This window comes from Mustela nigripes, chromosome 9, assembly GCF_022355385.1.
Source record: "Mustela nigripes isolate SB6536 chromosome 9, MUSNIG.SB6536, whole genome shotgun sequence".
In the NCBI taxonomy this organism is placed as follows: Eukaryota; Metazoa; Chordata; class Mammalia; order Carnivora; family Mustelidae; genus Mustela; species Mustela nigripes.
In genome coordinates this window covers 73,199,485-73,223,857 of record NC_081565.1, presented here as the reverse complement: position 1 = coordinate 73,223,857, position 24,373 = coordinate 73,199,485, and the positions used below count along the sequence as shown (strand labels likewise).

The following is a 24,373-nucleotide window of genomic DNA, read 5'->3' as shown; positions in this document are numbered from 1 at the left end:
ATGGGCAGAGGGCTCTATGAGTGTAGGAAGTGAAGGGGTTAACTGGGTGGGGATGGGGAGCCAGGGTCCTGAGGACACCTGGTGCAACGAGAGAGGAGGATTTGCATCAGGGCTGGGGCTGGACAGGTAGGGATTGGTGTGAGCTCGAGAGGAGTCTATAATTAAAACATTTTTTCTGAATGTCTTGTGCAAAGCAGAGCTAGATGGATTTTTAATCTTTATTTCAGCATCTACGTCATGGGCTTGGTCCTGGAGTGGATTAAGAACAATGGCGGGGCCGCAGCCATGGAGAAGCTCAGCGCCATCAAATCGCAGATGATTTATGATATTATTGATAATTCTCAAGGATTCTATGTGTAAGTTGATGCGCTTTCATCTCACAGTTGGCCTCTTGTGCATTTTAAAATGTGTATATGTCGTGTGCCTTTGAGGAGTGGACATCGTCCCTTTACTTGAGCTCTTAGAAGTGCGGTGATCTGGGAAGTCCAGGGCCCCAGGATTACGGGGCAGGTGAGCTCTTCCCTTGTGCATCCCCACCTGGGGAACCCCAGGGGTGTTGATGTTTCTCACACCAAAGATCTCACCTTCTTCCCAGCGTAGACCCCTTCTCCCACTGTCTGCTTCCTCTGTAGGGCTCCTGGGAAAAAACACGTGTACTTGCTAAAAGCTCTCAGCATTACTCAGGGACTCTGCTGGAGAACCTTGTATAAATACCCATTCCTGGGCCCCTCAGCTGGGTCACTTCACTTTTTTTTTAAGTTTTATTTGTTTGAGAGAGAGAGAGAATCTAAAGCAGACTCCACTTTGAGCTCAGAGCCCTACCCGGGGCTCGATCCCACAACCCTGGGATCATAACCGGAGCTGAAATCAAGAATTGGACACTCAAGCAACTGAGCCGCCTAGGCATCCCAGGTCACTTACCTTTTTTAGGAAAGTTCACTGCTTCCCTTCTAGGACGGATGTCACCATCCCAGGCCTGCCATGTGTGAATGGTATTGGCTATGGTATGAGGAGAGTTCTAGTTAAACATTGTTGTGACCAGATGAATCATGAATGTGCGTTGACCGCTGGACGAGAGTGTATGGGTCTTGCATTAGCCTCGTAGGACTGCTGGAACAAAGACGCAGGAACTTGGTGGCTTAAAACAACAGAAACCTGTTCACACTCCTCTGGAGGCCAGAAGGGCAGGGCATTGGCAAGACCCTGCTCCCTCCAGAGGCTCTAGGGAGGAATCCCTTCTTGTTCTCTTCCAGTTTCCAGTGGCTCCAGGTAGCTCTTGGCTTGTTGGTGTTGTCAGCCTGGTCTCTGGCTTCACCTTTGTTGGGTGTCTTCATTTCTGGTTGTTGGATTTAGGGCCTCCCCAGATATCCAGGATGATTGATCACAACTAGAGGCCTGTAACTTAATGACATCTGCAAAGACCCTTTTTCCAAATAGGTCACATCCACAAGTTCTGGGGGTTGTCCAGTCCCCTAATAGAGACCTCTCACCAAAATGCTGGGTGTGACGCACCCAGTACACCAGTACATTGCCTGGCACACGGGGAGCTTGATAGATGGCTCTTTTCATTAACGTTGCCCTGCCTTCAAAGTGTCAGATGTATGAGGCTTTATGCTGTGTGTGTGTGTGTGTGTGTGTGCGCGTGCGCGTGCGCATGCTACACATAGGTGTTTGTACACATTTGCACGCATATATGTAAACGCATACTCATTTTCCAAGCCTGGGACCTCCTCCTCAAGGACCACTACTCTTTTGGGGTCAATGATAGTAACTGACCAATAGTAACAGGAGAGTGTACACTCTTCTTTGAGAATTCATGTGCCACACGGGATGGATAAAATGGTACTTTAACCCTGACTTCTAATATGTCCCTGTGACCACCCAAGGGTGGGGGTTGGCGGGTTATTTTCGGAGCAGATAGGATAAAGCAGCATGTTTCTGCTACCTCTGCCCTTAAAATGCTTGTTGCCTGTTCCCCTGAGTTCTTGTCGTGCAGTGACCCTCCAGCCATAGGCCCTAGGGGAGTTGAGTTTGGCTGCATGCCTTAGCCTCTAGGCTCCTTTCCCGGTGGGGGGAAGGGGTGCACACTGTGCTTTCTGCCTGCTCTGGGTCTGTGCCACAGCCAAGTGCAGACTGGGGGCTTGGCAGGTGGTCTAAGAAGTTCCCAGCCAAGGGCTAAATAGTAGTTAGAAGCTTGGAGCAGTAAGAGGACGACTTAGCCTGTAGGGGGTATAGGCTTGTTGTTGGTTTTTTAGGTTTTTGTTTGTTTGTTTGTTTTTAATGAGTTTTACTAGAGTTAGTCAGAGGAGGGCAAAACTACTGTTATGGATTTTTTGGAAGGCGGGAATGATCCCTGCAAAGGTACTGAGGGAAGAAAGAATATTGTGCTTGGGGAGCAAAGAGTGGGTTTTCTGGAGGTGATGATCATGCTGACTTAGAAGGAAGGTAGGGAAAGGCTTGAAGACATGTTTCGTCCACCTGTTCAGTCCTCTGTTCACCTTTCTACCTGTCTACCCACCATCCACGTTTCTATCTGTGATCTATCCAGCCACCCAGGACATCGCCCATCTCTCCGGCAGCCACCCACACCCCTGTGCACCCATGCGTCCACCCATCCGTCATCCACTCACACACCCATCCGTCTGTTCATCCATCCACCGTCTGACCATCCAGCCCATGTTCCTGAGCACCTACTCTCGGCTAACTGTTCTAGGCTCCGGGATGCCCAGAAGAATAGGCATCTCTCCTGACTCCCTAAAAGTGCTCAGAAACCTGAACGTGAGGAAAAGCACTTGGTTATTGTGGAGGCCAAATTTTCTAGTAGCTTTTGATTCCATTTATTTCTCAGGAGATGTGTAGGAACAAAATGGGGAGACAGAAAGAAATAATGATGCCTCTGGAAAAATCCAGGAATTAGAAACAAAACAGAACATAGGAGGAAGCCTGGGAATCCCTGGGTTTCCTTTCCCCCAAGCTTTAAACTCCAAGCACCCAATCCGGCATTTCTCAGAAGGTAGCCTGCTGTGGCCAGCACGGCGGGTGGGTTGTCTCCTGGGCAATCAGGTCACCTTCCCTCCCACCGCCCCCAAACTTCTCATTTTCTTATGTACTGCCTTGACCCAGAATTTTCATCTTCTTCAGAGTAAACCTCTTTCTGGGAACTAACATCCGCCCTGGGCTGCCGGCCCAGAAAATGTCAGCCTGATGCCTGAGCTCACGCGGGACACGGTTACTGGAGTCCGCAGGCCTTTGCTTGCTCCCTGCTCCACGTTCCCTGTGGAGTGCTTGATAGCTGTTTCTGGGATCATTGGATTTTCAGGAAATGCTCCACTTCTCTTTCGAACTATAGAAATACAGTGCCAAAAGGGAGGTGAACAGTTTTTTTTTTAAAGATTTTATTTATTTGAGAGAGAGAGGGAGAGCACAAGCACAGCACTAGTTCCCCTCAGTGTATCTGGGAGGGAGAGGGAGAGGGAGAAGCAGCCTCCCCGATGAGCAAGGATACTGATGTCCAGCTGGATGCCAGGACCCTGGAGTCATGACCTGCGCCGAAGGCAGACCCTTAACGACTGAGCCACCCAGGCGCTCTGGAGGTGAACAGTTTTAAAGAGAAATACCAAGTAATCTAGAAATACGAGACTGAACCGAGTTCTGGGCAGTTTCCTGGGGGCTGTGAGCCTCGTAGAGATGCCGAGACTGGATGAAACAGCCGTCGAAGTCCCTCTCTTCCTCATATGGCCTAACCACCCTCGTGGTGCTGGTCGACCCTGACTTAAGCCCACGTGGACAGTGTAGCATTCTGGGTAGAGAACCCCCTCTTTGCCATTTATTAGCATGTGACCTTGAGCCAACGACCTAACTGCTCCTAACTGCTCCAGACTCGGATACAATGGGCATACTCCTTATGACTGCCTTGAGGACTTAAGTGAAAATCCATGTGAATAAAGAATATACAACAGGGCTTAAGAACATGGGCTCCCTTGTGGGTTAATTTGCATAAAGCGCTAGAAGCAGTACTTGGCATCTAAGGAACATTCCTTAAGAGTTAGTTCCTAATATTATTTTGGGTTACAATGGAAAGCACTCAGAATGCTGGCTTCTGATATTCAAAAGATGTCCAAGTGATAGTGTCCATATCCAGACCCGAGGTCACCTTTCTCGCTACCTTCATGTGGGGACCAGACCCTGGGAAAGAGAGGAGTGTGTGACGGGTCTAGCGATAACCCTAACATAAAGGGAAGCAGGCAGAGCCCTAGTCTTTACAGATACTAACCCTTTGTCAGCACAGCCCTGTGAAGCAGACACTGAAGGCTTTTTTCCGGAGGCACAGACAGGTGAAGGGGCAGCTGGGAAATGGGAACAAGCCAGGATATGCACAGGAGGGGTGACACGGGGGGCTGCTTCCAGGGTCCCTTTTTTTTTTTTTTTTTTTTTTTAAGATTTTATTTCTTTACTTGCCGGAGACAGAGAAACAGTATAAGCAGGGGGAGTGGCAGGCAGAGGGAGAAGCAAGCAGGCTCCCTGCTGAACAAGGAGCTGGATATGGGACTCGATCCCAGGACCCTGAGATCATGACCTAAGCTGAAGGCAGAGGCTTAACCCACTGAGCCACCCAGGTGCTCCCTGACCAGGACACGTCTTTGTAAGAGCTTTCAAGCAGGTCTCTCCACTTTTTGGTGTTCCACACTCCATTCTCTCCTCTGTGTGCTAGTGTTCCTTTTCTAAAATTCACATTTCATGTTGTTGCAACCTGATTGCTCCTCATGGCTCAAGGACCCAGTCTAGTTCCCCTCAGTGTATCTGCAGGCTTCCCCCCCCCCCCCCCCCCCCGTCCGGGCCCAGCCCCTGGCCAGGAAGCCCAACCCTGCAGTTCCCGGAGTTCTTGCTGGGGGTCCCCCAGGGCTTTGTAGATGCAGTTTTGCCAGAATGGCCTTCCTTCCGGCTTACCCCATCCTAACCTTGCCATGTCGCTCTGAAACATTTCAGCTTTCTCTTGGGCAGAATTCCTTGCTCGGCTGTGTGCTACTTGACCTCCGACGTGGCATGTTAACTCCCTACACAGCCATCTCACTAGGTCGGGAGCAGTGAACCCCTAGAATCCTTGTTCCCCTTCCTGATCCTTCTCCCAGAGACTGTCTCAGGCACCATGTAAATCATTTGTTGTGTGCGGACTCGTGGCTCCCGTGATACCATCCACTTTCGTGTTAGGATGGGTCCATTTAGGGTGCTGGACTGTAAATAAGTCTTCCTCCTTTTAATTTTTTTCCCCCTTAAATTAGACGTGCTCTTTGCCTGGCACTTCTATAATTAGACCTTCCTTCGGGGAGCCGGAGGCAGCAGGATATCAGGAGGGTAGCCAGAATTTTTAATTTAAATGTCAGCCACGAAACCTACCACCTCGTGGAAGGGTGGTGCGCAGAATTCAGGCTCAAAGACCATTCCAGAAACTTGTTTTCCCTGCTTGGCGTCTCTTTTCCCTGTAGGTGCGCACTTGACTCCTATTAACTTTAGCAGGAATTATGTATGTGCCCTTAGGGGAGAGCATGACTTTTCACGGGGGGCTTCCTCACACTGCTTTTATTTGCTGTTTAATTTTAATGAATCACATCCTGTACAAGTGTGAAAATAAAACAGGGTGAGCTTAAAAATGGAGAAGGGGTGATTACATGTTCTCCTCCTACTTTTATTCTGGAGTGGATGCCCGCTCCTCCCTTTGTCTCCTTTGACTGTCAATGGACCATAATTTTGGCTGCTGATTTTTCAAATCAGAAACTGAAGTCAAAATACTAACCTCTCCTAGATAAAAACTCACACATCTTTCATTTTTTGAGAGTTTGGAGAAGCCTTCTGCAAAATGCTGGGACCAAAAAGATGAATTTGTTGAATTTAACGGATACTTAGCTTGTTTTACTATGTTCTAGACACTGTTTTATTTTTATTTAAAAAAATTTTTTTAAACATTTTAATTATTTATTTGACAGAGAGAGCACAAGCAGGGGGAGCAGCAGAGGGAGAGGAAGAAGCAGACTCCCCCACTAGGCAGGGAGCCTGAAGCAGGGCTCGATCCCAGGACCCCAAGATCATGACCTGAACTGAAAGCAGACGCTTAACTGACTTAGCCACCCAGACACCCCCTCAGACACTGTTTTTGCATCACAGAACACACAAGCCAGTTTTTTTTTTTTTTTTTTTTTTTTTAAGATTTTATTCATTTATTTGACAGAGAGAAATCACAAGTAGATGGAGAGGCAGGCAGAGAGAGAGAGGGAAGCAGGCTCCCTGCTGAGCAGAGAGCCCGATGCGGGACTCGATCCCAGGACCCTGAGATCATGACCTGAGCCGAAGGCAGCGGCTTAACCCACTGAGCCACCCAGGCGCCCTAAGCCAGTTTTTGTTAAAGCAACAACTTAGTAATAATTTTTTTGCTTTTGACTTTGGGTCAGCAGACTGGGCTGGACTTCGCTGGGTGGTTCTTCGGCTGTTCTCACCTGGAGTATGTATTTAGAGTCCACAGTGATTCACCTGCAGCCGGCCATCGACAGTGACCTCACAGACATGTCTGGGAGTTGGTGCTGGCTGTTGCTGGTCTCCTGTTACCAGCAGTCTAGCTCAGGCTTGCCCACGTGGCAGCCATGTTTTAAGAGGGCAGATATAGAGGCTGTATTCCCCTTGAGGCTTGGGCTTGGAGGTTGCATAGCAACCTTGATGGTGCAGTTTCTTGGTTAAAGCAAGTCACAAGGCCAGCCGGATTCAAAAGGTGTGGAGAGGGGTGCCTGGGTTTCTTAGTCAGTTAAGTGGCTGCTTTTGGCTCAGGTCATGATCTCAGGGTCCTGGGATCAGCAGCGAGTCTGCTTCTCTTTCTCCCTTTGCCCCCCTCCCTGCTCATGCTCACTTTCTCTAATCAACCAACCAATCAATCAATCAATCTTAAAAAAAAAAAATGTGAAGAACTAGACCCCACTTCTTGCCTGGAGGGCTGTAGCGAATTTGTGGCCACTTAGAAGCCACAAACCCCCCCTATAAATACTGGCTCACTTAAATCTTACATCAACCTTAGTAGGTAGGTTCCATTAATCTCCCCAGAATACATGAGGAAAGTGAGACACAACAGAGAGGTTCAGTAAGTTGCTTAGGGTCACACAGCTTGGGGCAGTGCAGTGTGACAAGGGCTTTGAAAGCTGTTAATGGCTGAGTCCCTCAGCCACTGTTAGGACCAGCATATATATGTATTTTTTTCGCTAGCCTTATAGAGAGAGGGTCACTCACATCTCCATGTGGTTGCCATGAAAGGTTCCTATATGTTGTGCCTCTGAGCTCTCACAGCTGGTCTGAAATGAAGGTATTATTTCCATTATTCAGGTGAGGGAACTGAGGCTCATGGAAATTAAGTACAAGTCATACAAGAGAATGCTAACTCACTGTTCCATATGCAAGAGAGTTCTCCCTAAAAATTATCCATGTCCTGGGGCAGATTTTTTTTTTTAACTTCTGTTTGTATTGACAAAATGTTTAAAGCAGTGTTTCTGTTGATTTGTTAGTGGCTGTTGCACATTTCAGAAAAGTAGCTGGAATAATCATGTTTTTCAGATGTCCAGTGGAGCCCAAGTATAGAAGCAAGATGAATATTCCATTCCGCATTGGCAATGCCAAAGGAGACGATGCTTTAGAAAAAAGATTTCTCGATAAAGCTCTTGAACTCAATATGATCTCCTTGAAAGGACATAGGTGAGTGAGTACACATCAATCCAAAAACTCACCAAAGAATTGGTTTAGTGGGTTTTTTTCCTTTTCCTTTTTTTTTTTTTTTTTTGTTTTTGAGAGATAGAGCACCCACATAAGTGGGAGTGGGGCTTGATCTCTGACCCTGAGATTATGATCTGAGCAGGAATCAGGGGTTGGATGCTTAAGCGACTGAGCCACCCAGGTGCCCCATAGTTTTTCAAATGTAGAACAAAACCTATCTACCCATCTAGGAGTCTCCAAGCTGGGAGTAGCTGCTGTTGTAACTGTTGGAAAGACCAGTTGTCACAGGATAATCCTTTTTAAAAAATATCTTATTATTTATTTATTTGAGAGAGAGAATTCGTGAGTGAGAATGGGGGTAAGAGAAGGAGAGGGAGAGAGAGACTCTTAAGCCGGCTCCATGCCGAGCACAGAGCCCAACATGGGGCTTGATCTCATGAACCTGAGATCATAACTTGAGCTGAAATCAAGAGCTGGTTTCTCTAACAATGGAGCCACCCAGGTACCCCTTGGATTTTATTTTTAAGTGATCTCCACACCCAACAGGGGGCTTGAACTTACAACCCTGAGACCGGGAGTCACATGCTCCACCAGCTGAGCCAGGCAGGCGCCCTTCTTTTGCCTGCGAAACCCTTAGCATGATTCCCTGGCTGAGCGTGCAGTGGGGCCACCTCTGCAGGCTTTTGTCATAATTCCCTTGGACAAATCTCTGAAATGGCTTTTACGGCCCTAAGGCTTCCATCCCTTGACTGGAGAGAACAGATCCCTGTTGCTCTGGCTGAACATCAAATAGTTAATCCTGCATGCTCTATGAAAAGTGTGTGTCCTTACCACAGGGGAGGCGAGACACTGGCCCCCAGTGGTTGCATTCTCCCGCCTTCCTCGGAGCAGGCCCATCAGATACCTGACTGAGTTAATCCAGGTTACATGTGGGCATGATGGTCTGTTGCTACATTAGGGAGAATTTTCTTGTGATGAGAATTTTCTTGTGATGTGCTGGCCACCTGGGGGCTTTCAGGTGACAGGTTGGATATGATGGCCTCAGGTGCTGTGTCTCTCTTAGGAGTGGGTGACTGGAAAGGCCGTCGTCTCGATGCTCAGTTACATGCTTTTGTTCTCACTGGCTGCATCTTTGGTCGCTCTAGGTCTGTGGGAGGCATCCGGGCCTCTCTGTATAATGCTGTCACGATTGAGGATGTTCAAAAGCTGGCGGCCTTCATGAAGAACTTTCTGGAGATGCATCAACTATGAACACATCTTGACCAGTATATACTCTGCCCTTGAACAGTGTATAAAATCTAAAGTAACTTGGGAATGAGGACAGAAACCTAGCAAACATGGTATTTTTCTCGAGTGAACGTGCTTATTACAGATCTCAGTTTTTTTTTAAAGAATGACAGCAGAACATCCACAGCTCTGCAAAGCTGGTGGGTTTAACGGCCTTCACCTTAATTCTCACGTGAACTGGAAGCATTTAAAAAAAAAAAATCTCCCTTTAGCTTTTCTAGCGAATTCTGGCTAACTTTGTCTTTGCTGCTACTTTTTCTAGTTAGATCTCAATATTCAAATCTGCCTGTGGCCTTAATGATGCAAATTGAAGTTACTGATTTCTGGAGACACTCAGGCAGGGCACGGAGGCTGGGTGAGGACCGGGATTCAACAGGTGCTGAGTCTTGATCCTTTACAAAATGACATGGTGGCGTCTCCTGGGTTCTGCACCTGGTAATTCGGGTCCACACTGCCTGTGTGGTGATGTTTAGGGGTTCCAGGCTCAAGGGCAAGCTGGGGGATCTTTCTTTATCCTGTTACTCTCGTTAAAGAGATAAAAGTGACATACTGTATGTTCACATGGCAAAGTCTGTTTTTAATACCAAATAGTTTATATCTCTGTGCAGTCTGTTTCTAATAATACGGTTCTTGGGGATGCACATAGAGACTAAAGAAAATTTGTTAGAATCCTTAACCTCACGTATTACGGGTTAACGCTTGCAACGGTGTGTCCCTTCTCTCTCTCTTCTCTCTCCAAAATACCTGCTTCACAGGGTTTAGAAGTTCTCTGATTTCCTTTTATGTTCCTTTTAGTGGATAGAAGAGAAGGTTGCTTGGTTGCTATGTTCTTTTTTTTTTTCGGTTAAGCTGTTAAATTAAAATTCTCTGTTAAGCTCCCTTCTCGTTGGTTCACTTGACAGTTTTTTATAGTGTTGGGCCAGTGATGCTGTGAGTTCCCTGTTGTTTGTCCATTGTCAGTATTTCTCTTGACTGTGTGGAAGACATGGAAGTCCTAAAGCATCTAAACGTTTGTCAATAAATTTCCTTACCTGCTATTTATTAATGTATGTGTGTATGTTAAGAAACCTCTACACCCAGTGTGGGGCTTGAACTTACAACCTGGAGAGATCAAGAATCGTGTGCTCGGGCGCCTGGGTGGCTTAGTGGGTTAAGCCGCTGCCTTCGGCTCAGGTCATGATCTCAGGGTCCTGGGATCAAGTCCCACATCGGGCTCTCTGCTCAGCAGGGAGCCTGCTTCCTCCTCTCTCTCTCTGCCTGCCTCTCTGCCTACTTGTGATCTCTCTCTGTCAAATAAATAAATAAAATCTTAAAAAAAAAAAAAAAGAATCATGTGCTCTACTGACTGAGCTAGCCAGGCACCCCACCTTACCTGCTTTTAAACAGATTGTTCTGTTAAAAACTTTGTGATGGAAAAACTTGAGTCTGAAAGTAGGATCTGATAAGGGTAATTTAGTTCCACCAAAGGTGTAAGTCTTGAGTCCTGTGCATCCATTTTTTTTTTAATGACTTGGTATACCATGGTGGCTTTCCATGGGCTCTTGGAATGGACATTATCAAGAAACCACCTTCCAGCACAGCTCATGCTATAAAGGTCTATGAACTCTGTCCCACCTAGGCCAGAAACATGCCCATAGGACACTTCTGAGCTATCTCTCTATTTTGTTGGATTATGTAACAAGGACTGTGCTGATCTTTTATTCTAGCTCAGCATCAATTAATTGGGTTATTTGCATTCCCCTGGTCAGTGCTACACTTCCCTTGTCTTTGTTCTCATCTGTAAAAAGAAGGATTGAAGTAACTCCCCCACTTGTCCCAGAGATGTTTAAGAGCTTCAAGCAAGGAGTCAAGGCAGGATATGAATAATAACTACAATCAATGTTTATACAGCAAAGCCAGCCGGTCCATGGAATCCTCCTCAGTGTTTACATGAAACAGTGCTCAGAGTCAACCTCGCTTTTCTCATCCTTTCCTGGTGGTTGCAAGCCCCTGTGCTTTGTACCAACCCCAAGTCTCAAACTTCCACTTACTTCCATTCCCGTCTCCAGGGTCTGCTCTGATGTTGGCCCTTGGCGGATTATTTCTACAGCCTGGTCTCCCCTAGGCCCCCTCCCTTGCACAGCTAGTAGGCCTGGAGTTCCCGCCTCGTTTGAGCCTCCATCAAAACGGTGTTCTTTTTTTAAGATCTTATTTATTTGACAGAGATCACAAGTAGGGGGAGAAGCAGGCAGAGAGAGGAGGAAGCAGGCTCCCTGTTGAGCAGACAGCCTGATGCGGGGCTCGATCCCAGGACCCTGGGACCATGACCGGAGCCGAAGGCAGAGGCTTTAACCCACTGAGCCACCCAGGTGCCCCTGGAATGGTGTTCTTACGGGGTGACCCTTTCGCCCCTCACAGGCCTGCATTCCCTACCAAGGTGTCTGCTTCTCTGCCCCTCCCCTTAGAGCGTCATGGAAGGAGTCTTGTTTCTCCACTTCTGGTACCTGGCATCCTTGCCTTTCAGGGGTACTCAGTAGTCGTCTGTTCGAGGAATGAGGAGTCTTACGCAGGTCGTATTGGTCTTCCTGAGTTTTATGAACTGAACCTGGAATAGAGGCAGATGCACAATCTTAACAGATATGGATTTTTTTTTTTTAATTTTTAAAACCTTAGTGTATGGTACAATTTCACTTTCCACTACAATGGTCAACTAGGACTCCGTGGTTGAACAGGGATTTTGAAAGTCTTGGAGAGCTCCCTGACTCATCGTTATAAATCTGTGAAAATGGTCAGTGGACAGCATCCATATAAGTACAAAGGGGAGTCACTTGTTGGAACACAGATTGCTGGAAAATGCTTGTCAAGTGAAAACCTTGGCCTTTGTGTGTCTCAGGTGAATGAACTGATGCCAGTCTGCTGACCACAGGGAGAGAAGTGTGAGGGAAGATAAGTGTACAGGCTCCCGGGTCAGCAGGCTGCGAGAGCCAGAACCAGCCAGCCTTCCCTTGAAGATAAGCAGAGCAGACAAAATCAGTGTCTTTCAGGCCTCGGGGAGTCTAAGGCACAACGGCCTCACATTCCTCCAGATACTCCCAAATCCCCCGCCAACCCCCCGCAAGCTGAATTTGAGGTTTTATTTTTCTCCTTCAAAATTGTTCCCAGTACATAGTCATTCTAATGCTGCTTGGGTGAGAAAAAACAAAATTGTTTCCATATTCCTTCTTTTTCTTTTTTTTTTTAAGATTTTATTTATTTATTTGACAGAGATCACAAGTAGGCAGAGAGGCAGACAGAGAAAGAGGGAAGCAGTCTCCCTGCCAAGCAGAGAGCCCGACGTGGGACTTGATCCCAGGACCCTGAGATTATGACCTGAGCCAAAGGCGGTGGCTTAACCCACTGAGCCACCCAGGCGCCCCCAGATTCCTTACGTTTACCTCCACACGCTACTTGGTCTCCCAACACGGTGGTTCTGTTCTTTGCACAAGAAACAAACCATGTTCTGTCTCCAAGTCTTCATTCCCCACTGGTCTGTGTTTATCTGTCCAATGAGCCTTCATCACCATTTAGCTGATGCTGGAAGGTTTGACAAGCCCTTTGGTGAACTAGGTGATGTAACAAATAATTATTCCTTTCCCCCCAGTTCCGAGCTGAAGGAACCACTAAGACCCATAAAAGGGACAAGACCCACTGATAGATTAGATGTTCATTTCCGCTGAAGGCATTAGCAGGTCTGACCTTGTATCACTTCGTGATTAATGTTTGTTGTAACGTGTTCTTTGGAAGGAAAATAAAATGAGGAAGAATTTTCTCACATTTGATCAGAATGAACATAATTAAAAAGTGAAATGCTACTGGGTTTGGGAAGAAATCAATCACTGTAATTGGAAAGAAGATTCCTTGCCTCCGTCGGTAATTGGACTCTTGGTAATTTAGATTCGGAATTCATGACAGTTTGTGATAAATTGGCTCCTGTTGGGCTAAAGAAGGTAAGAAGTTCTAATTACCCCTGGATTATTCCAGAGTGGATGGAAAAGCTTAATCATAGAAGGAGGTGCTGGGCAAGAGATAGAAAAGCCAACAGCGAGCAAAGATTTATTGAATTTCTTTTTAAGAAGGGTAAAGAATAAAATGGTTCATTTGATGTGACAAAAACAAGAGCATGGTATTTTGGGTATCTGGCATCCTGGGGATGTAAATTGGATTTTCTCGGAAAGTAGGGAACTGGGCATAATAGAAAAAGTTTATGTACACAGAAGTTCTACATTTGGGTTATACCAAGTAGCCTTGCTTACTTGTTAGGGCGTGAGAATATTGACAACCTTGGGCCTCACCTGGGGGGAAAAGTATGGAATTTGTATTTTGAGTGTTTAAGTGTGTAAGTCATCAGTACTAAGTTTAAGGAAGTCTGATACATTTTATTCAAATGAAACATAATTGAAGCTAGTAGAAATGTAGACAGACTAATTAGTGAGCCTGCTGACCTGGTCGCCGTGGGTATCCTAGCCTTGGTTCTGTACAGATTGCTTGAGAACACCCGAGGAATAGGCTGGATTCTAGGTTGATGCCCTGGGTGGTGAATGTATTTTGAATTTGTGTGGTTTATTTTATTTATCTATCTAGTTGCTGATGTATAGATGTAGATCTGATTTCAAACTTACAGGGAAGTCGCAAGATTAGTACAAAGAGCTCTTTTATTTGCTTGGCTTACATTCATCAATTATTAACATTTAGCTTCACATGCTATGGTAGTCACTCTATCTATACTTTTTCTCCCCCCCCAGAACCATTTAAGGATAAGCTGGAGACACTGTGCTCCTTTACCTCCAAATAGTGACAATTTCCAGAGAATAAGGGCATTTTCCCGTGTAACCACAGTGATGATCTAAATCAAAAATGTAATGTTGATACCGTTGACTCATCTGCAGTCCGTATTCAAATTTTGCCGGTTATTATAGTAACATCCTTCATAGCTATTTATTTTAGTCCAAGAACCAGTCTACAAGCATGTATGGTACTTAGTTCTTATGTCTCCTTTTTAAAAAAAAATTTATTTATTTGAGAGAGAGAGAGAGCATGGGCAGGGGGAGGCTCAGAGGGAGAAGCAGACTCCCTGATGAGCAGGGAGCCCGATGTGGGACTTGATCCTGGGACTCTGGGATCATGACCTGAGCTGAAGGCAGACATTTAATTGACGGAGCCACCCATGTGCCTGGCTCTCCTGTCTCCTTAAGTTAAATATGAAACAGTTCTTCAACCTTTTAGTCTTTCACGTCATTGACCATGGCAGAACACAGGCTGCTTGTAGTAGAAAATCATGGAGTGGGTTTGAGTTGGTCCTGTTTCCTGTTTTGGCAGGGGTACCACAGAAGTGATGTCCTTCTCTGTGTACCCTGACAGGAGGCACCTGATGTCCGTCTGTCTGACTGGTGTCTTAAGGTGGTGTCCATGAGGATTCTCCACTGTCAAATTATTATTTGTCTCTTTGTAGTTAATAAGTATTTTATGGAGAGAGATTTCAAGGTTCCGACTATTCTGTTCTTCATCATGAGAAGGTAAAGTGATTTATGGCTAATTTTCCACCAATATTTCTACAACCTGCTCCTCTCTCTCCCAGAGGGAAAAGAAACCCTAACATATAAGGAAAGGTGTGAAAAAAAAAATACATTGGGGTGTCAAAAGTCAACAGTTGGGGTTATAGATCCCAGGAGCCCTGAGAGTAACAAGTGTGTTTTGAGAACGTGAATATTATGAGCAAGTGTGCTTTTTGGTGAAACAGGAAAGAAGGAAAAGAATCTTCTGATCAGGATATAGGGACCAACTTGTAGAACTTTCAATCCCTGTCCAGTCAGGTTTCTTTAATTCTCAATATTTTTAAAAGAACATCCCCTTGGTAACACAGACCCTTAATCTAATAGCCGGATTGTGAACCGCACAGCCTGATTATACTTTGAAAGATGTCCTATAAAAACCTAAAGTTAAGGTTGCTTCTGATGTTTCTATCCTAGCAGAATAGCCCCCAAGAGAAAAATAAAATCTCGGCTTCCACCTAGCCAGGTAAAGAGCTGAAAGCATCTTAAATGTCTGAGAAGTAAAACCTGAAGTTGAAATGTAAGAAACACAAGAGGTTATAGGGCATTCTGGGGGGAAAAATAATGATCTCACCCAGCAGAGTAAAAGTTTTCCTGCTGGCTCAGTATTCCTTCCTGCTCCCTTCCCCCACTTTAAAACCATATTTTCTTTAGGGTGAAAGTCCAGGGGTTGAAGCAGAAATCCTCAGAAGTTGTTAGGAAATGACAGGTGAGCAGGTTAATAACCTCAGGTAGCAAGCATTCTGCTATAAACTATACACTGGGGGAAACATTTCTGAATTTTTGATGCATTTAAATCTTGGGTAATCTTACAGTTTCCAAAGAAATACACTCAAATTAGTGCTCCACCTGGCTTTCACCCAGTCATTTCCCCCATTAAGCCATTTCTGATCTCCCAGTCGCATTGTTCAGCGGACATTTTATTTATTTGAGACAGAGGGTGTGCATGCGAGTGCAAGGGAACGGGCCGAAGGAGAATGATGAACAGACTCTCCAATGACTGGGGAGCCCCACTCCCGAGATCATGACCCGAGCTGAAGGCAGACCCTTAATGAACTGAGCCACTCAGTTATCCCTGTTTAGCAGCTTTTTAAAATTGTCTTCCACGAGCAAGGTTCTTGTAGCCACAGGGGCAAGCAAAGTAACCAAAGCAAAATCCTATCACTTCGGATTTTGTTGGTCACAGTAGATTGAAAACTTGATCTAAACTGACTAAGGCAAAACCACATCAACAAAAGCAGAGGAAGGAATCCATTGGCTGATAGAACTGAACAATTCAAAGGTAGTTCCAGCCCAGGTCTGGTTTGCTCTAGAGGCCCAAGACATGTGGTCTTTGGGTTCACCTTTCTAGGACATTTTGCCCTCCATCCCTGGCTTCACAATAACCGTGGGTGCAGCGGTCGACCAGACACTGGTTCTGAATACTTTGCTTGACCAGGGGAGGACAAGGGGTCTGTACTTGTGCCTCCCCAATGAGAGAGTCCAGGCTCACTCTGCTTGGGCTGCCCTAGTCAGGTTCTTCTCCTGAGCCAAATATTAGGGCTTGGAAGAGGGGATATGCTCAGTGGCTACATTACATCAGAGCTCGTCCTTGGGGCTGGGTGGGCAGCCAACCCCACCTACACCCTATGGAAGCCTACACAGTTTGCCAAATAAATTCTGCTTTCCGTTGCCCTTATAGAGCTCACAGCCTACTAAGGGGAGGCAGACAGTAAACAAATTGGATCCAAGATAGGAAGTAAAGGAACAGACCTGAGAGACTGCCAGGGGGATGCAGTCCGGACTGGGAAGTGGGAAGTGATGTTTTAGTTGATATTTGAATGGTAGAACAGGAGTTAATCAGGAAAAGAGATTAGGGAGAGACAAGAGCAATTTGGGCATTTGGGGGGACATTTATCATTTTATTTTCTGTTTAAAGAATTGGTCTGTGATGCCACAGTTTGTACAAATGGCCACAGGAGGGCAACTGCAGGAAAGGGCCACCTGGCCACATGTGGCCACAGCCATAGGGGGTGAGATGAGCACCCAGCATTGGCCATTGTGGTGCCTGGGGCCCTCTCCTTCTTGCAGGGATCTGAGGGCCAACAGGGCTGGAGTTCGGATGGGGACAATTAACCAAGTAGGTTGGACATAAATAAACAGGTAAACAGCTGGTAGGGCAACAGAGGTTTGTACCCGCTGGATTTCAGCCCTGAGTGTATCTTGTTCTTCTCAGCCTCTTCCCACAGCCTGAGGACCACCAAACCTTCTGTAGGTGAAATCCAGTACATGTTGACTGAACATATCAACGACTATATTGATAGCCATGGGAAAATAATCTATGTTCATATTGATTGATATTGGTAAGATTTCACAAATGCTTTCTTATATTCTCTGAAGTGTCTTAAGCATTGATTCTCTACTAGAGGCTTCTGGAAGTTGGGATCAACATCTGCCAGAGCTTTGCCGAGTGAGGGGGATCTTTGCCTGGAGATACACTTTGATTCTGTTGTGCAGTTTTGGAAGCCCGTACTGAGTGATCAGTTCAGTTGTGTTTTGGTTGAACCATCTATTACTTATTATTAAATTAGTGGCCATATTAAAAGATCATGAGATGAAGCCTTAATATCTTGATTCTTGTCTTTTCTTAAAGGGATAGAACATTTGGGCCTGCATTCCAGTGTGGTGACATGTGTCTGGAACCAGCAGGTGCTGCTCTTTAGATGGGGAGAAGGGCTCTAACTTTCCTTTTTCCACCTCGCCCACTTTTTTTTTTTTTTTTTTTTTTTTAAGATTTTATTCATGAAAGAGAGAGCCAGCACGAGTGGAGGGAGGGGCAGAGGAGAAGCAGACTCCCCACTGCTCAGGGAACCTGATGACATGGGGCTCAATTCCAGGATCTTGAGGTCATGACCTGAGCTGAAGGCAGACACTTTACTGACTGAGCCACCCAGGTGCCCCCGGGCCAACAGGGCTGGAGTTTTTTGGTCATACTTTTTACCTACCTGACCCTTGGGTATGGGGTCTGCAAAGAGCAAAATCTGAGCTTTCTATTAGAAAACCATCCCAAGGCAAAAAGTAGAAGATATTTTTTCCTTGGTACCATCTTTCCAGCCTCTTCTGCCATTTTCAGCTCTGCAGAAGCACAGACAAAGCTTTAGAGCTGGGCGATGGACTCTCAGAACAGGCTGGGCAAGTCATCCATCCATCCACCCAACGCACTCACACTAATCTATTCATTTAATGAAATGGGGAACAGCGTTGACAAGTTCATTATCCCGAAAGGATTGGAGCCTGGTAGGGAAAGGAAAATATGAACATGCAATTGTCATACTCTGGGACAAGTAAACCAGGTCAGGCTGCCAGATAAAACAAGCTGTCCAGTTAAACTTGCATGGTTTATTTGTTAAATCTGGTAACCCCACCACCTGCAGAAGGGTCAGGCGCAAGGGAACGCACACACAGGGGGACGGGGTAAGCCTTCCTAGGGGAATTCCCATGGAGACCCATGAGACAGAGACAGGAGGGAGAGGATCCGGATGGTGGTGGTGGGGGGGGAGTGTTCCATGAAGAACGTGCTATTCTGCACACGTAAAGACCAGGAGTCAAGCTGCCCCCAGGGAACTCAAGGGCAAACATGAAGTTCAGGATGTGGGTGGAGTTTTGTCACCACAAGAAGAGGCAGCCAAGTCCTACCTTGGAATCTGGACTTGATCCTAAGCACAGTGGGTAGCTGCTGTAGGACATGAAGCAGCAGAAGATGTGCACTTGAGAAGAGTCCTGGCGGGTGCAGTGGCTGATCGGAGAGGGGGAGTCTGCAGACAGGAGACAGTGAGTGATGGCGGTGGCGACAGTGAGTGATGCTGGAAGCGACAGTGAGTGATGGCGGTGGCGACAGTGAGTGATGGCGGTAGCTGTGGGGAGCAGAGGGGGATGGATGAGCTCCTTACAGGGTGAATGACCAGATGTGGGAGGTGAGGGCAAGGGAAAGGTCAAGTGTGGTGCAAGTGATGAGTAAAAGATGCTTCCACTCAACGGGGTCAGGGACACAGGGAGACACTTATACTGTGCTGTCATTTGCCTGTTTGCTACCCGCCTTTCCATGGCTCTGCTGAGAGCCCCTGCAACCCTTGTTGCTCTGATTTCCTTGCCAACTCTTGTCCGGGTAGGCTCAGCCAGTGGAAAGCACTGGCAAGAGTTTGGAGAGTGGGAGGAAGGTCAAAGCCAGGTTTATCTCCTGCCTCCCTCTCTTTTCACTTCAGGCACCTGCAGCTGGGCCTCTGAGTTCCCATCCAGTCCCAACCAGGCAGGCCTTCCCAGCTCGCGCCTGGCAGCCTGGCTCTGGCCGTGGCAATGTCATCCCTTTCTCAGTCCCTCCAGCCATGGGGCAGCTATGGCTTCTGCTGCTGTGACTCTCTGGGCTGTCTCGCCATCCTGTCCTGCCTTTCAGATTTCTGTCACCATATGAAATTTGCGGTATTTTCCTGAGTGGGCCTTGAGTAATAGAGACGTGTTGAGTTTGTGGTGCCTGTATGAGACATTGGAATGAGGGTGTTCAACAGGCAGTCACGTGCATAGGTGGAAAGCCGCAGTGAGTGGGGTGGGGTGGAGAAGGGGGAGTGGGTGAGATCCTCTGAGAGTCAGCAGAGGGGAAGGAGAAAAGAGACGGTCCAAAGACGAAGTCTCAGAAAGACACCGGCAAGAGAGAACGACTTTGGGAGGACTGGCCAGCACAGAAACTGAAGACAGAAGATACTGCCACGTTAGAAACTGTGTGAGTTGGTGACTTTGCTTAGAAGTCACATAGATGAGGGGGGAGTCTGGGTGGCTCCGATGGTTAAGTGTAGGATTTTCCAGGGTTGTGATTGCGAGCCCCACGTTGGGCTTGGGCATGGAGTCTTCTTTAAATGAATGAATGAGTGAGTGAATGAATGAATGAATGAGGCTTGAGAAGCACTTCTTTGAACTCATCAGCAGAGAAAGCCCTGGGGCATCAAGGAGACTGCTTTCATGAGGGTCATGGGGCAGAAACCAGCTCTGGTGAGTATTTGTTTGAAAAACGCAAAAGGACAGCAGCGCTGGGCTGGCCCAGTTGGTTGAGTGTCTGCTGTCAGTGCAGGTCCTGATCCCGGAGTCATGGGATTGAGCCCCATTGTGGGCTTCCTGCTCAGTCGGGAGTCGGCTTCTCCCTCTCCCTTTGCCCCTTGCCCTAGCTTGTGCTCTCTCGCTCTCAAATAAACAACTAAATAAATACATTTAAAAGAAAAATACAAAAGGAGAGACACTTTGCAAGGACAAGGCTCCGAGCCCTGAGGCTTCCTGAGAGGACCGAGGGCAGACTCACACCCCCCCATCACCCTCTCTCTCTGGCTGGGAGCTCATGGAGCGCAGTGGGAGGTACAATCACCGACACGGTTTAAAGGATCCTGTTTTCCCCCTTTGGTATTCAGAACGGTTTTAATGGAATTCATATAAAATATAATATGTAAATTAACAGTGTCGTCAGGATCCCCCTTCCATTTGTCGCCCCCCCCCCCATTAGAAGGGGAGTTCACTGAACGCTGCTTCTTCCTCCACACCTGGTCCCTGTCGACAACCTGTTTCCTCTCCTGACTCCTGGTGGCCTCACTCCTCCCCGGCAGCTCTTGGGTCCCCAAGCTGGTTCACTGCGGGAGGGAACTGCCACCCACACTGGTGGGCAGAGGTGAGGAGACCACCGCGTGAGCCAAGCCTGAGGCTGAGCGCCGAGAGGTGGGGACCCAGGGGATGGGGAGAGATCGCAGGTCCGGGGGCTCGGGTTCCGAGACATGCGCCCTCCGATCCACAGATCACTGCACACCTGAACTTGCCTTTCCTTGTTTTCCCTTTTGACCCCATCCAGCTTCCTGCCATCCTTGTCCCTGAGGGGAGGGAGGTCGGTACCAGCCTAGGGCTGGTCCCCGGATGCTTCCTATTTCCAAGCCCTAATGAGACTTGTGTATCTATCTACCCGTTGTGTTGCCCTGGCGTTCGCCATGACATGGAGAGTTGTTTCTGCCGTGGGCTCTCTTTTCTGGTATCTTTCCTCGTTCTTACTGATAAGGTTGGCAGAGGTCATCCAGAGGTCCTGACCCCCAGTTGACCCGCAAGCTGGATCTGGACAAGCGGGGGCTCCCCACTCCCTCTTGCCTGCTGTTCCCACAGCGGGAGCTGCTTTCAAGGACACAACCCTGGCAGAGCAGTGGGTCCTCGGGATCGTCTGAAACCGTCTGGGGCTTCTGTCCGAACTCCGAAGGTTCTGGTGGGTGCAGAGACACTCTGTCTTCGCGTCCACCCAGGACAAGCCTGGTAAGTTCCCTGGCTTAACAGTGCCGCCTGCCCCTCTGCAGGACCTGCCTCTCTCTGCCCCCCTCTTCCCCGGCCCTCTGGCAGCCACCAGTTTGCAAACCCATAGATAATCTTAATGCTTGTTTTTCTTCTAAGACGGAACAATCTGATAATGCTTCATGCTTCGGTGATCCGAACAATAGAAGAACCAAACATACACTTTCCAGGACGCCCTTGAGGCCTAGCTGGTGTCACACTGATGTGTTTCCTAACCCTCCCTGTTCTTTGGACCGTTTTCTCATTCGAGTCTGTTTTCCCTCAGACGATTTGTCTGCTCATTTATAAACATCTTTGGTGAATTTGGGCATGCTAATATATTTTCCCCTCAGTTTCAGTGTGCCTTCTTTACTCTCCGTTGTCACTGACTGGAGGGGTGCTTTCAAGATGGCCGTGCAGGGATTCACCACTGCAGCAAAATGCTTTGGAAAAGTAGTATCTCACGTATGCGGAGCACTTCATACAGCCTACTATATATTGTTTCTTCTTCCTCAAAACCCGGTTTATCACAGTGGGGTCAGCTCAGGGCCGGCTGTCCGCAGGGGACGGGGCCGCAGGTGGGTCATCCCCCACACCCCCTACCTCCAGCCGCCAGAGAGCGAGGGCTTCTCCTCATGGTGGTGACAGGGCTCCTGGAGGGAAGGGTAGACGCTGTGTCTTGAGGCCTGGCTCCGAAGTGAGACAGCGTCATCCTTGCTCCATTCCACTGGCTGAGGCCTGTTAAACGGTGAACCCAGATTCCAGGGTTCTGGAAACTGAGTCTGCCTCTCCGTGGGGGAGGCTGTGAAAGTCACCTCACCAAGGGTGAGGATACAAGGAGATTATGTGGACGACAACTTTCTTGCCATGTTGGAAGACAGCAAAGAGGTCTTCGGGAACCTTCATTTTTCAAACGTCTCAGATTCCTGTAATTCTCCATCTCTGGTTTGGTGGTCCCTAGAAATTCCCAGTCACTTTTGGTGAGGAGCCATTTTGGGACCAATGCTGTCATTCCAAATGAGGAGTTCTAGGATTGACAGTCTATGGCTCCTCATACATATTTATAAGCTTTCCTCTATGCATGTGCAATTATATTTCTGTGTATATTTTGAGAAATAAATTGTACAGGCCTCTTTTCTTTCACACCCCCTAGAGATGTTATAGAGGTAGTAAAAGTGTCCAAATTTGTGAGAAATTGGAATAATCAAGAGTTACCTGTATGGAATGCTATTAACAATAGCAATTCACACTAGAGTACCTTTCATCTGAGACACTCAGGGTCTGTTAACAGATTAAAAGTAGTAAAAGACACCGATCTAGAGAATTTTCATTATCCTGTGCTCTGAAAACTCAGATTTTCATTGGTTTGAATGGGCCTGAAAATACATTTTTATTACTAGGGGCATAGAAGCCTCTAGCAGTGTTCTTAATAAAGCAAGGTGACTTATAAGCAATCATCTGATGAAGGGTAAATGTACCATACTCCATTTTAAGAAAAATACAATATAAAAGTCTTACCATGGAAGAAAATCTTTATATGGTCTTTTAAGAAAACTTCAAGAAAAATAAAGACATGACACTATATTAAATTTAAAGCCGGTGACTTATAAGCAAAGAAAAGCAAAGACGGTCTGATTAAGGCTGTTGTATTGTTCTGCCATTTTTTATGTCTCCCCCATTTCTGTGGCCTTTTTAGATCATAAGCTTTTAGGGCACCGAGAACAACTCCATTTTGATGTAGTGCTGAGCAAATGCACCGAGAGGTTCTCAATAAATAGGCATTAAATTCTAAGTCCGGAAGGGGCCTGGAGACACCCTCTCTTTACTCCCTGGTAATACTGTTTTAACCAGCCCAGAAAAAGACTTTTTCTTCTCTAAATCTCCGAAGTCAGAGACTCCACAAAAAGAAGTCATGTCTCACCTTTGCCCTGTGCTCTGCTGAGGACCTCCTTGACCCACAGCTTGGGCTGCTGGGCTGAGGCACTGTGCAGAGGGGCTCTTCTGATGGGGGCTCTGGACTGCAGGGGGCCCTCTTCACTTTGGGTGCTTAACCACTCTGACCCTCAGGATCATTTGCAGTCCTGGGGAGGATGCCATGAGCCTGTGCTATATCCAGGTGACTAAGGCATAGCAGGCGTGGAAGGCATAGAATGAATCTTGGCTTCCTTTTCATTAGTTGCAGAGAAGAACTTGGCCCTTGGATGGGATACTTGGACTCTAGCTTCATGCTTCTCGAACTTTAAGATGTGTATGACTCTCCTGTAGATCTTATTAGAACGGGGGACCTGATCGTTCCCCTGTGGGTCTGCATCTATTTCCAGTGAGCTCCCAGGTGGTGGTTGGGGGCCGCTCTTGAAATACCCAGGTTGTAGCTCTTGCGTTTGCAGCTGCCTCCTGGGAGGGCCAGATGTCTGCTGCTGAAGGAGAAAACTTCTGTAACGGGAATTCTATAACCCACCTCCCTCACAAGCCTGTACCACCAGGTCAAGGGGAGCAGAGGTAACCTGTAGGCTGTGGGTCTGGTTCCCCACACCTGGAATTGGAGGCAGGTAGTCTGGGTTTAAAAACTGGCTCTCTTGCCCTCTGGCTGTTTGCTCTCAGGTAAATTATTTAAACTTCTGTGTCTGTTTCTCCATCATCGTAATCTCTCAGGGGCCATTATGGGGATTGAATGAGATAAATAGCCCAGGTACATAGTAACCCTCCAGTCTGTGTTACATTAGCTGTGATTTCTACCAGGAGACAAGTATTGTTAGACGATAAGGTGTCAACAGAACTAAGTATTCTCTAGAACAAAATCTCCTACAGCATGTGAGCCTTCTTCTAGGGGAAGTAAATAAGCCCACAGAGAGGTGCCCCTTGCCTCCGGCCACCAGGCCCAAAGGATTGCTTTCAGGGTCAGAATGTCAGTTCCCAGGGCTCCTGGGTGGCTCAGTCAAGCTAAGCATCTGCCTTTGGCTCTGGTCGTGGTCCCGGTGCTCTGGGATCGAGCCCTGCGTCGGGCTCCCTGCACAGAGGAGAGAGCCTGCTTTTCCCTCTCCCTCTGCTGCTCCCCATGCTTGGTCTCTCTCTCGCAAATAAATAAAAAAGGGGCACCTGTGTGGCTCAGATGGTTCAACATCTGCCTTTGGGTCAGGTCATGATCCCAGGGTCCTGGGATCGACCCCTGCACTGGGCTCCCTGCTCTGTGGAGAGCCTGCTTCTCCCTCTTCCTCTGTCTGTTGCTCCCCGTGCTTGCGCGCTCTCTCTCTCTGTCAAATAAATAAATAAAATCTTTAAAATAAATAAATAAATAAAACATTAAAAAAAAAATCAGCCCCCGTCATTCCTGTTCTTTCTTGCACTTCTTCCTTCCCCTGATCCCCAGTGGGTAGATTCACCTTTTATTGCAAGACGAGAAAAGGAACATACATTAAAGCAGACGCATGTTTACTTGGAAACTTCATCACTTTTCT

At 47.2% G+C, this 24,373-nt stretch overlaps 1 protein-coding gene across 1 annotated transcript in view; it reads left to right on the top strand.

Moving 5' to 3' along the window:
• Window positions 1-10,067, top strand: part of PSAT1 (phosphoserine aminotransferase 1) — a 28,839-nt gene extending 18,772 nt beyond the window's left edge. The window contains exons 7-9 of the mRNA XM_059411811.1: window positions 228-356; window positions 7,588-7,725; window positions 8,889-10,067. Of these exons, the coding sequence (XP_059267794.1) occupies window positions 228-356; window positions 7,588-7,725; window positions 8,889-8,994 (373 nt within the window). The 3' untranslated portion in view covers window positions 8,995-10,067. The remainder of the gene's footprint in view (window positions 1-227; window positions 357-7,587; window positions 7,726-8,888) is intronic.
• The last annotated feature ends 14,306 nt before the right edge of the window (window positions 10,068-24,373 follow it).